At 48.5% G+C, this 13,209-nt stretch overlaps 1 protein-coding gene across 4 annotated transcripts in view; it reads right to left on the bottom strand.

Moving 5' to 3' along the window:
- Positions 1 to 13,209, bottom strand: part of ADGRB1 (adhesion G protein-coupled receptor B1) — a 372,262-nt gene that overhangs the window by 155,191 nt on the left and 203,862 nt on the right. For all 4 annotated transcript variants that reach the window (XM_073329984.1, XM_073329983.1, XM_073329982.1 and 1 more), the window contains 4 exons: positions 11,348 to 11,512; positions 7,318 to 7,419; positions 3,605 to 3,711; positions 2,094 to 2,288 (listed from right to left, as the gene is read on the bottom strand). In XM_073329984.1, coding sequence (XP_073186085.1) covers positions 2,094 to 2,288; positions 3,605 to 3,711; positions 7,318 to 7,419; positions 11,348 to 11,512 — 569 coding nt within the window. The remainder of the gene's footprint in view (positions 1 to 2,093; positions 2,289 to 3,604; positions 3,712 to 7,317; positions 7,420 to 11,347; positions 11,513 to 13,209) is intronic.

Genomic DNA, 13,209 nt, shown 5'->3' on the forward strand with positions numbered 1-13,209 from the left:
TCCCAAAACACTGGACAAACCAAAGTCCTGCTCCTAATGAAATAAGGAGCAAAACCCCTACTGCCTCTCCTGGGGAGAAGAGTCAGAACCTTGCTCACCACCGGAGTGCAATAGGGCAGCCAGTGAGCACTACACAACTCATTACCCACCAGGCCACAGCAGAAAGTGAAGGATTCTGCAAGCCATGGAGAGCACAAGGGGAGTAGGCAGACATGAGGCAATGATAAAATGCCAAGAGGGGTTTTGACTACGGGGGGTGTGGAGAGCAGCAGGGTTGCCAACAGTACACCTGGCTCCCGCTTGCTCTCTGAGCCCCTCACTTTCACAGGGGGGTGGACTCACGCTGCAGACTGCAGGCCCAGATTTTGGAGATCTCAACATCCTGGAGTAGTGGGGATCTGGAGTTTTAGCTCAGCTAACTACAGAGACAGGGTTCAGAATTCAGGACCAGTTCAGAATTCGTGGGTGTTCTATCCACTGGGAAAACTTACCAAGGGACATGATGGATTCTCCATCATTTGTAGTCTTTAAATCAAGACTGGATGTTGTCTTAAAGGATCTGTTCTAGCTCATACTGAAGTTATAGGCTTGCTGCTGAAAGTATTGGTTGAGGTTCTCTGGCCTGTGCTGTACAGGAGCTCAGACTAGATTATCATAATGGAAAACCTATCTATCTATCCATCCATCCATCATTTTATCCAGCTATTTCTCTGGCCCCCATAACCAGAGTATCTGACCACTTCTCCATCATTCATGGATTCTCTCCTCACACTACCCCTGGGATATAGAGGCATATTATCCCTATTGTACAAAAGTGCAGATGGAGGCACAGGGCAGATTAAGGGACTTTCCCAAGACCACACAGGAAAGCTGAGCGAGGAACAGCACCCAGGTTTCTCCAGCCCCAGTGCAGCGCTCTATCCATAACCTTCTTTTGGCCCTATCTCGAACAAACAGAGAGGTTAGGTTTCTCCAGCTCAGCCACTTCTGTCCCTCCCCACCTTTGCAAAAGTCTCAGCATGTCTTGCCATTGTGAGTTAATGGACTTTCTCTGCACACTCTGCTGGGTGCTAGCTTCACTTGACCAAACCTTCACTGCTAAGAGAGCCCCACAGGCTGAGATATTTCACCCAGTGAGTAACATGCAGGAAATATAGAAGCCAAGGTACCAAGCAGACCCCATCTCCAGCAGATCTATCCCCCTTCCAATGAAAAGTCATTGCTAGTATTGGGAGTGCATTCGTGCTCTGAAGCCAGCAAGCACAGGGCCTGCCAGACTAGATCAGCCACTGCTTCATCCAGCCCTGTCGCCGGGCTTTATGGAAGAAGACAAAACTACTTCCAGTGGTAGGAAAGCTGCTGGTAGCTCCATCTCCATTATAACTGGCTAGGGGGAATGACAGAATGGACTATCAGAGGAAGAGGGGCTATCCAGGCAAGAGTTCTGCTGTGTGTGTGTGTGAGAGAGAGAGAGATGTGAAGGCAGGAGATACAGAGTTCAAAGCCATTGATTTTCCTCTCCATTTTCCTCGCCGTTGCAGACACCATGAGGAAGCAGATCCTAGAGGACAAGTTTAATGTTTCAAGTTGTGGGCTGATGACCTCTCCTGAGGACTGATTTGTAGCCAGTCTGTATGCAACTGCTGAAAGTAAATCCCAGGGCAAGAAACCCTCAGCCTTCTCCCATATCAAAACATAGACACCTAATACCCAAGGATCAACTCCCCTCTTGGCCATTAGACTGAAATTCCTTCCAAATAAGGCACCAAAATCAATAGGACTCCACAGAAAGTGCAGCTGGGTTGAATCAGCTCTAAATGACTTTGCTCTTCAAGTTATTAGTTCATGAACCAGTGGGGATTGCGGGGGAGGAAGGGGGGTTGAAGCTCATTAGCCTGGGAAATGCACATTGGGAAATGAGGCACATCACGGAGGTAAGCAGAGACATTCCTGATTTTTCTGGGCTTTCATCAAGTATAAGTAGATTCCAATGCATACAGTGGTAGCCCAAACTCTGTGTGTATGTGCCCATGCTTTAGACTTGCCCACGGCACCCATCCCATCATGACGTGCATCTCTCTTCCTCAGCTCACCTGTACATCCCCAGCAGCGGGGCTGTAATATGCCCTACGGAAGATCTCGGTCATATTCCTGAGTACGTCGATGGTGGACAGCAGGTCCCCACTGTAGCTGGTCCCATCCTGGGAGATCTCCACGAGGTTTTGCAGCACTTCAGATACCCCTTCTCCCATCAGCCCCCGCTGAGCTTTGGAGAGATGCTCCCTTGTCTGAGACGAGAGAAGAGCACAATGAGTCAAACACACGTTAATGGGGATCAGTGAAGCTCTCAGGCCTCAGGAGCACAGACCAGATGATCACCATGGTCCTTCTGGGCATATGTCACCTAATCAATTCCCTGCCATTGCAGGGATCTCGGGCATTGGTGGTACCTTGGTCTCTCCTGTTCTCTACCTCTACATGACAGTTCAGTCTCTTGAGGACTTTGGTTCAGTATAAGGTAGCGGGGTGAAATGTAATGGCTTTGATATACAGGAGTTCATGCTTGATGATCTAATGACCCCTTCTGGACTTCAGCTCCATGCAATCTGGGAGAGTCTGTGATATCTCTGAAAGGTTGTAGGTGGCTATCAGAGGACAACTGAATTCCCACTTTCTTTGTGACCAGAAAGGGAAGTGTCCCAGCAGATTCAGAAGAGGCTATTCTGCCTCATAACCTTGCTGCTGCCTACCCCTGCCTGCAATGGAAGATCTGCTCACCAATCAGTCTTGTAGCTGTCTTATACCTGAGTTACAGCCATCTGAGCCCACAGACAGGAACGAGGATGGTTCTGCTGCAGGCACTGACTTTCCAGACAATCCACCGGAGATTGGCAGAGGCAGGCCAAGTATTTACAGTTTTTATTATTATGATAACAGCTAAAGGACCCAACCGAGAATGGGGCCCCATCATGCCAGACACTAAAATCCCCAGCGAGAGACTATCCTGTCGCAAGGGGTTTACAATCTAACTAGACAAGACAGACAAAGGGGGAAGAAGGAAGAATTATTATCCCCATTTTACAGCTTGGAGCACTGTGTTTTTCTCTGTGCACAGATCTTATCAGGATAACAGCCTGAGGGGACAGTAATGCCTTCCATTTACAACAGCTTCCCTCCCAAAGGATCCCAAAATGCTTTACAAACTCTCCTTTCATGGCTGCTGAAATGCAGCAACAACACTGCACAAGGGCTTAGGGCAGAAAGAGATGACATCCTATCTTTTAACACTGCAGGGTGAATGTAAGGAAACTGGAGTTTGGCCAGGATACTGAGGTTAACACCCTCTACCCTTGCAAAAAGTGCTAGGAGCCCTTTAAATAATCACAAGTGGCCAGGCCTCTGTTGTAGGATTAGTCCAAAAGACAGAGCCTTCAGCACCACTGCACCCTCTAACACAATAATGGGTCACTGGCTCACTACTGCCTCAGAGGGAAGAGTGGGTCAGTGTAAGCACTTTGGGATTCTCTGGGGAATCTCCCATCTAAGTAAAAAGCGACAATGGGGGGAAATGGCTCCATTCAGATGAGAAGTGAATCTCTCTTACCATCATCTGTATATTCCTGTAGTCAATGGAAACACACTTGATGTATGTCGGAGTCTCCCAGTATGCTATCCCCTCTTCATCTAAAGTGCATCTTCGCAGGATCAACCCTAAAGGAGAATGAAAGGGGCATGGAAGAGAGGACAGCTGGATGTGGACAAAGGTGATCCAGTGGATCTATTGTACTTGGACTTTCAGAAAGCCTTTGACAAGGTCCACACCAAAGGCTCTTAAGCAAAGTAAGCAGTCATTAGATCAGAAGGAAGATCCTCTCACTAACTGGTTGAAAGATAGAAAAGAAAGGGTAGGAATAAATGGTCAGTTTTCACAGTGGAGAGGGGTAAAAAGTGAGGTCCCTCAAGGATCTGTACTGTGTTGGTCAAGGTATTCATAAATGATCTGGAAAAGGGATAGGAAACAGTGGGGTGACAAAGTTTGAAGGCGATACTAAATTTACTCAAGAATAAAGCTGTCTGTGAACAGTTACAAAGGGATCTCACAAAACTGTGTGACTGGGCAACAAAATGGCAGAGGAAATTCAGTGTTGATAAGTGCAAAGCAATGCACATTGGAAGACATCATCCCAACTATACATATAAAATGGCGGGCTCTAAATTAGCTGATACCACTCAAGAAAGAGATCTCGGGGTCATCGTGGACAGTTCTCTGAAAACATCTGCTCAGTGTGCAGTGGCAGTCAAAAAAAGGTAAGAGAATGTTGGGAGCCATTAGGAAAGGGACAGATAATAAGACAAAAAATATCAAAATACCACAATATAAATCCATAGTACGCCCACACGTTGAATACTGCATGCAGTTCTGGTTGTTCCATCTCAAAAAAGATGTATTAGAATTGGAAAAGGTACAGAGAAGAGCAACAAGAATGATATGGGGTCTGGAACAGTGTCCACATGAGGAGAGATTTAAAAGACTGGGACTGTTCATTTTAGAAAAGAGACGACTAAGGGGTGATATGACAGAGGTCTATAGAATCATGGCGGGTGTGGAGACTGTGAATAGAGAAGAACCAGGAGTCATTAATGGGTAGCAAGTTTAAAACAAACAAAAGGAAGGATTTCTTCACACAACGCACAGTCAAGCTGTGGAACTCATTGCCAGGGAATGTTGTGAAAGCCAAAAGCATAAGTGGGTTAAAAAAAAATTAGATAAATTCATGGAGGATAGGTCCATCAGTGGCTATTAGCCAAGATGGTCAGAGATGCAACCCCATGCTCTGGGTGGCCCTAAGCCTCTGACTGCCTGAAGCTAGGATTGGACAATGGGGGATGGATCACTTGGTAAATTGCCCTGTTCTCTTCATTCCCTCGGAAGCATCTAGCACAGGGCACTGTCGGAAGACAGGATACTGGGTAGATGGACTCAGGATGGCCATTCTTATGTTCCTATGGAAACCCTGAGCATTCTCGTGGAGGGTACCCACAACAAGCTGATTTAGCTAGAGATGCACACAAACTGCCACAGACAATTGCTGAGCGCATACAGCAAACACATGCACTTTGGATGGGGTTTTTTATCTCCTTTCTCTGCATCCCCCAGGGGCATGAGAGCCAAAGAAAACCACGGTGGAAGCACTTGGCTGGCAATTTAGATCAGGCTAACTCGAACAAAGGAAACTCTATGTCTGCACCCATGGGAGGCAAACCCAGAGAGTCCCAGAGAATCTCACAAAAGTGCCTGATTCCGTATCTCTAAGCTGAGGGATTAAAGCAGCAATGGCCGCTAGGCTTCTCCAGAGATGTCAAAAGGGGATAAATAACCAACAGCACCGCCTTTGAGCTGAGGTACTCTGAAACTGCAAACACGGCCATTTGCCTCCTCTGTGAGTCCTGTCCATTGTCCTTCGTTATTCCAGTCACCTCCTAATTTACAGTGATTTGCTGCTTTGGTGGCCTTTCCTTTGCTCATACCATCCCTCCTGCCATGGAAAAAGAGATGAATCAGTGATGAAGAAGATGAAGGAGGTGAATGAATGGCTGGATGAATGGATTATAAGGTGGATAGAAAGCTGGCTAGATCATGGGGCTCAACAAGTAGTGATAAATGGCTCCATGTCTGGTTGGCAGCTGGTATCAAGCGTAGTGCCCCAAGGGTCGGTCCTGGGGCCAGTTTTGTTTAATATCTTCATTAATGATCTGGAAGATGGTGTGGATTACACCCTCAGCAAGTTTGCAGATGACACTCAACTGGGAGGAGTGGTAGATATGCTGAAGGGTAGGGATAGGATACAGAGGGACCTAGACAAATTAGAGGATTGGATCAAAAGAAATCTGATGAGGTTCAACAAGGAGAAGTGCAGAGTCCTACACTTAGGATGGAAGAATCCCATGCACTGCTACAGACTGCTACAGGGACTGAGCGGCTAGGCAGCAGTTCTCTAGAAAAGGACCTAGGGGTTACAGTGGACGAGAAGCTGGATATGAGTCAACAATGTGCCCTTGTTGCCAAGAAGGCTAATGGCATTTTGGGCTGTATAAGTAGGGGCATTGCCAGCAGATCAAGGGACATGATCGTTCCCCTCTATTTGGCATTGGTGAGGCCTCATCTGGAGTACCGTGTCCAGTTTTGGGCCCCACACTACAAGAAGGATGTGGAAAAATTGGAAAGAGTCCAGCGGAGGGCAACAAAAATTATTAGGGGGCACATGAGCACATGATTTATGAGGAGAGGCTGAGGCAACTAGGATTATTTAGTCTGCAGAAGAGAAGAATGAGGGGGGATTTGATAGCTACTTTCAACTACCTGAAAGGGGGTCCCAAAGAGGATGGATCTAAACTGTTCTCAGTGGTAGCAGATGACAGAACAAGGAGCAATGGTCTCAAGTTGCAGTGGGGGAGGTTTCGGTTGGATATTAGGAAAAACTTTTTCACTAGGAGGGTGGTGAAGCACTGGAATGGGTTACCTAGGGAGGTGGTGGAATCTCCTTCCTTAGAGGTTTTTAAGGTCAGGTTTGAGAAAGCCCTGGCTGGGATGATTTAGTTGGTGTTGGTCCTGCTTTGAGCAGGGCGTTGGACTAGATGACCTCCTGAGGTCCCTTCCGACCCGGATCTTCTATGATTCTATGATCTTGTCTGACCCTTCCTGCCAGCACAGTGGACATGCCCTCTCCCTCTTTGAGAGTTTTCCAGTAGCAGGTGTGGCTAAGTTCACAATCAGGCTTTTATTGCTAATCGGTTTAGTAAACTTCCTTTGGATACACTTCCTGTAACCTGATTGCGGTGCATTCCGCAGACCCTCCCATGACTGCTTACTCCAGGCTGGGACCTAGGCAGAGACCGTGCCAGTGGATGACCCTAGGCAGCACAGGCTGAGCGATCCAAAGAGAACTACAGGGGCTGTCAGTGTCCAGCAGCCTCAATAAAAAAAACCCTTTACATTCATCACAGATGAATCCTGTGCCTCCTCCATCCCCCCGCCCCATCTCAGCTCCCATCAAGCACCGAGAAAGACCTTGAGAAGCTCACCTAAGAGCTGCCTCTGAGCCCTCTCGCGGCTTTGCCTCTGAACTGCCCGTTGCCCAGCAGCACAAGGCTACACCGCCTCCGGAGGACAGCGGTGCCAAGAGAAAACAGATGCAGCCACCGTGTGCTTCTGGAGAAAGCTCCCCAGCAGTCACGCACTTTATTAAGTCCCCCCCAAGACCAAGGTCTCCATGAGTTTAAGTTGACTCGACAGGCAGGGCGCGTCCTTCTCCTTACCAGTGGCATTGCGAGGACACCGGACAGCCGCAGCCTCTCCGGCAGGCGTTTCCTTCCAAACCACGGAAGCAAAGTTATCTTCATCGCATATTTCATGGGGCTCTGTAAAGGACAAAGGCACTGGGTTGGCTATGCCGCCAGCTGCTCAGCATGGGCAAGATGGGAAGAAAGTAAGGGGGCAAGTAGCAGAGAGGGGGAAGATTAAAGGGAGAGGCAGAAAAAGGACTTGGCAGTGTGGAGAAAAGCGTGCTGTGTAGAGAGCCAGCAGCTCCTGAGATTAAACCACAGCTGCCTCATCACTTGGCCTTGGGCAAAGCCACCTGACCTGTCTATAGCTCACGTTGCCTATCCGAAAACTGAACCTTGATCCCCTGTGAGGGTTAATTGAGGGTTAAGTGCCCACCTCAGGTGAATGCAAAGTGTGTTACCTGCTTGTGCTTAGCTCACATTGTAGGGATCTGGGGTTCTGGTGGCAAAGGAGCCAACCCTGCGTGGGACCCATGCCTAGGAGGCATTACACCTGTCCTAGGCTATGTATGTTTAAAACACTGCTATATAGAACTGCCACATCCTAGAGGAGAAGACCAGGAAAGGTTGGAAGGGGAAAGGGGAGGAAAGAAAGGGAAAGGAGACACAGCTAGACAGAAACGAGGTTGAACCCGGACCACATAGAGAGCCCCCTCAAGCCCTGCATAGGCAGCTATTCTTGGGGCACTGGGTATCAGATGCTTACTTTGCCAGGCGAATATGGACAAGCAGAGGGTGTAAGCACCACCCCATAATGCCAAGAAGCTGGGTTTCCATCAGCTGCTCATAAGAAACGACCACTGCAGTGCCCAGCAGGCTGCTGCCATGTTTAAATGATGTGGCTGCTCCCGGCACCAGCGGAAAGCACCCCGTGCAGTGGTTACACCAACCTCCGGCTTCAGCTGGGTCTAACGGACGCAGGCTTGGGAGGAAAGGGGCGGCTGCAAAGTGGGGTGAAGCTGTGTCAGCCCACAGAGGGAGTCAAAATGGCCAACGTGCTGTCAGCGAGTTGGAAGCACATCTACTACGTGAGTGATGGTTTATGTGGGAAAAGATTACTTATGGTACATAAAACTGGGGAAGCTGTGAATCTGGTATTAAAACTATTTATCACTCCTTGGGGTGGGAAGGGAAAGCCTTATATGTAACGGTTTGCAATTACATTTTCTATTTATTGTGCATGTAACACTACCCATAAACCAGGCGGCTGCATGCACGGCTGTTCCCATCCAGGCCTGGCAGTTGCCAAGCCAATGCCAGTCATTGACTGGGCTCGGCAGCTGTTCACCGGGCTCTCCTCCTCGCCAGAGTTCAGCAGTGCCAGTAGTGGTGTGCCAAGGACACAATCAGCCGAGCCGCGGGGGAGGGCGGCAGTAGCTGCAGATGACTGAAGTAAATACATTTCCTAGGTCCTGAGTTTTACTGTGAGCTCAGGGGAGTTAGCGGAGCCTGCAGCCCCCAAGTGCATCTTCAGCACAGGGAGAGCTCACAAGTCCTAAATGGTGCATGACTACAGGGGGTATGGAATATCTCGGGGATCCGCTTCTGGGTTGTGGGTGTCCATCTTCACATGTGCTGCTTTGGAGCTGACTGCAAGATTCCTCCGGGTGGGAGGCAGGGCTGTGAATTTAAAGACGGGGCTGGAGCCAGAATTCTGTATCTGACAAACCTCTGACAGTGGGGCAGCTCAGATCCAGATCTTGTGGGTAACACCGATTTCTACAAAGGCCCCAGACAGGTGGAGTGACCCACAGGTACCCAGTTCAGAATGGAATCTACATCCAAATCCGTCTGTACTTGAAACACAGCTCCCCCCTCCCCATGCTTCCTGGAAGACCACTACCAACCACTAGCCATGATATTCACTCATAAAGAGCTCTCATCCTATTCCTTTTAATTGCCTGCTGTTGCTGTTGTAGGTATTCCAGTAGCACCTGAAGGCCCCCGCTGAGATCAGGCCCGCATTGTGCTAGGCACAACAAGAAACAGTCCCTTCCCAACAGAATTTACAATCTACATACACAAGACAGACAGCGGGGTGGGGGGGGGGAAAGGGAGTATTACTGGCCCTGTTTTACCAAAGAGTGCCTGAAGCACAGATTAGGTGATTTGCCCACGTTACACTGTGGCAGAGCTGTGAATTTGAGCCCAGATCTCCTGGGTCCCAGCCCAGTGCCTTAGCCATAAACCCATTGTGCCGCTCTGGTTCACTCAGTGTTTCAAAGAAGGATTATGGAGAGCTGCTAGCATTCTTTGTTGCAAAGCTATTGAGCTGAAGCAGCAAGGGGGAAGGGGACGGGGAAGGGCTCAGGAGAATGGCTCCCCCATGCCAACCCCCTCGCTCTCTCTCCCTAATGCCAACCTTCCAACCCTTTCTTGTCACTCCCGCTTGTGACAGCCCTTTCCAGGAAGTGCTATGTGATGCAGTGCATCAGGGATGCTCCTTAGAAAGACCTGGTATTGCCTGGCATTTTCTTGCCTACAAGCGCAGGAGTGATTCCCAGGCCAGGAGGGAATCAGTTGATTGCTGTAATTTTTAATATCGCTTTGTAACGGAAATCCTTTTTACTCTAGGAAGCGAGTTGCACTGGGAGATTTTAATATCAAACTCAATTAAGCTCAATCCTTCTGTTAAAACAAAATCAGGTTGGTATTTGAGTTTTCCTTGAGAATAATAATCAAGGAGGTTTATTTGTAGCCATTGACTTGCAGAGTCCCCCTTGCCCCCACACCCCCCCAAAATAATTACAACAAGCTCCTTTCATGTGAAACACCCGCACTACTGAGATGTGCCTCCTTTTGTATATGATAGCACAGCTCCAAGCCCCTACCAAAATTAACAAAATGACTTGGTTTGCTCCAGATCCTCAGCCAGCATAAATCAAAGGTAAAGTCTGTGAAGCTGAGGATCAGGCCCAAAATTTTCCTATGGTCAGGGAATGCTGTTGGCTGAATTAGAAGAGAATCCAGGGGATGGACCAATAGTTGAAGTTAGGTGACACCTTCATGCTACCGTTTGGGTCTTTTCCCCTTTGATTCACAGAGACCTTTATGATCGTCTAGTCTGACCCCCTGTATAACACAGGCCATCGCACTTCCACAGTGACCCCTGCATCCAGCCCAATAGCTTTTGCTTAGGCTAGAGTGCGTCTTTTCAAGAGACACCAGTGAGAGAGAAGTCACCACATCCCTTGGTAATCAGTTTGGATGATTAAATACCCTCACTATTAAAAACTCTGAATCTTATCAAAAGGAACCAATTTGGCTCTCTAGTCTGACCTCCTGTACAACACAGGAGAGAGAACTTCAAGCAGAGATTTCCCAAGAAGGGGCTCTAAGACTGGCTTGCAAAGGAAAATAAACATTGCTTTTAAGCCCTTTAACTACCTGCTTCTGCTTGTGTTTCACATTTAGAAACCCAGGTTTTGTCTGCCCTGCAAAACTCTCCAACCTTGACCTCACTCAGGTTTTTCAGCCCCATAATTTGCAGCACGTTCTTCTCCCCTGGCAATAGCACCAGCGGGAGCTATAGACTAACCAGGACTCAGATAGGCTCGGCCAGCACTGTGCTGTCTAACCCTGCTCTGGGTCGTGCAATGGCATGTGGGTAACTCCAGCGGCTAGTGGCCCAGTGGGAGCAGTGTGAATATGACAGAGCATCGGGGATGCTCCGGTAGTGCTTTCGCTGGGTACTCACACACCAGTTCTTTGCCTCTTGATAAATCATCAGCTGCCTGTCTCCAACCACATGCCAGTCAAGAAGCACTGAGCATGCCCATCCACTCACGGTAGGCCCAATCGCACACCCATTGAAATCAGGGAGAGCCTCACAATTGGCTTGGATAGGTGTTGGACCAAGCCCCACCAGCAGGCCTGTGTTATGCAGAAGGCCAGACCAGAGGTCCCTCGTGGTATTAAACTCTGACTCATACAAGCAGCAGCCCTTCCCCACTGTCTGTGTTCCCGATCTGAACAGAAAGCAGGAAGAGTGTGAGATACGTACCAGGACACTTCTTGTCATTACACTGCTTATACTCCTCCTTGGGCCCCTGACAAGAGTCTCCTCCGAAGAAGGGGCCGTAGCACACACGGTCACGTCTCTGCGTCCCGCCCCCACATGAGGTCGTACAGCTCCCCCACGGCCCCCACGCCTGCCACTTTCCGTCCACTGCAGGAGAGCAAAAGAGGAAAGAAAACAGTTCCTGAGCAACACGAGGCAGCTCGTCCTCAAGGTAAACATTGGACATACAGTTTGCAGTGACATGGCTGGATGTTAGGTGTCGGCTCCCTGCCTTGAAAAGGCTCTAACACAAGTTAAAAGGAGGAGGAGAGGGTGCGTAGGAGTGATATAACAGTTCATATCTTGATTGCTTCTGCACATTGATGGCCTAACTCTGATCTCACATGCATGAGGGAATTCAGGAGCAGCTTCCTTGCAGTCAACCGTGTAAAGTGTGCAGGGGATCATAATCACACCTGAGAACTGTGGATTGCTTTTAAATGATTTTAGTTGTGGTGGAAGAAATGTGAACCCTGCAGAGTGGGGCCTTTTCGAAACGGAAAGTTAGAATGCAGCAAGCTGGAACGTAAATCACCTGCATTCTAGCACACTGCGAATTCACTGGCTATGCGGACCCTGCTACAGCGCACTTCAAGTTCCCTGGTGCACTTTGACCTATTGCTGTTTGAAGTAGGAGTATGTTAAAGCATCCTGAGGAATTTTTCGTGCATGGTAGCAGGGGCACACTGCCAGGTAATATGTGCCACATTCGTGCACTAAGAATTTGCACCCCAGCTTGCTGTGCACTAACTCCCCGTCTAGACATACCCTGAAATCGTAGGCTTATGCCCAAAGTAAACACTACAAGATGTTCTGCTCCAGTGCAGGCTTCTCCTTATGTCTCGTCTTCCTACCTCAGCCCCAGCCTGGAAGGACCCTAGGACAGTGCAGTCTCCAGGCCCAATCACTCCTTGGATTCTCTCCTGAAACTGCTACTAAGGGTGACATTCAGGGGTCTCCCTACAGACACTTGTCTGGTAGGAACCAGGCTCAGGCGATCAGCTCAGTTCAAATCAACTACCGAAAAGCAGCATTAATTCACTTATCCCCTATCCCATTTTTCATCTGTTCAATGTGAAGTGGCAGTCAAAAAGGCTAACAGCACGTTAGGAACCATTAGGAAAGGGATAGATAATAAGACAGAAAATATCATAATGCCACTGTATAAAGCCAAGGTACACCCACACCTTAAATCCTGCAGGCAGGTCTGGTTGACCCATCACAAAAAAAAAGATATATGAGAATTGGAAAAAGTACAGAGAAGGGCAACAAAAGAGATTTGGGGTCTGGAACAGCTTCTGCATGACGAGAGATTACAAAGACTGGGACTGTTCAGCGTGGAAAAGAGACGACTAAGAGGGGATATGAGAGAGGTCGATAAAATCATGAGTGGTGTCGAGACAGCAACTAGAGAAGCGTTATTTACTCCTTTAGGTAACACGGAAATCAGGGTCACCCGATGACATTAACAGGCAGCAGGTTTAAAACAAACAGAAGGAAGTACTTCTTCACACAACGCACAGTCAAACTGTGGAACTCTTTGCCAGGGGATGTTGTGAAGGTCAAAAGTATAACTGGGTTCAAAAAAGAATTAGATAAGTTCATGGAGGATAGGTCCATCAATGGCTATAAGCCAAGATGGTCAGAGACGTAACCCATGCGCTGGGTACCCTAAAGCCTCTGACTGCCAGAAGCTGGGACTGAATGACATGGGATGGATCACTCAATAAATTGCTCTGTTCTGTTCATTCTCTCTGAAGCATCTATCACCAGCCACTGTCGGAAGACAGGATACTGGGGTAGAT

Source organism: Lepidochelys kempii, chromosome 2 (assembly GCF_965140265.1).
Source record: "Lepidochelys kempii isolate rLepKem1 chromosome 2, rLepKem1.hap2, whole genome shotgun sequence".
Lineage (NCBI taxonomy): Eukaryota > Metazoa > Chordata > Testudines > Cheloniidae > Lepidochelys > Lepidochelys kempii.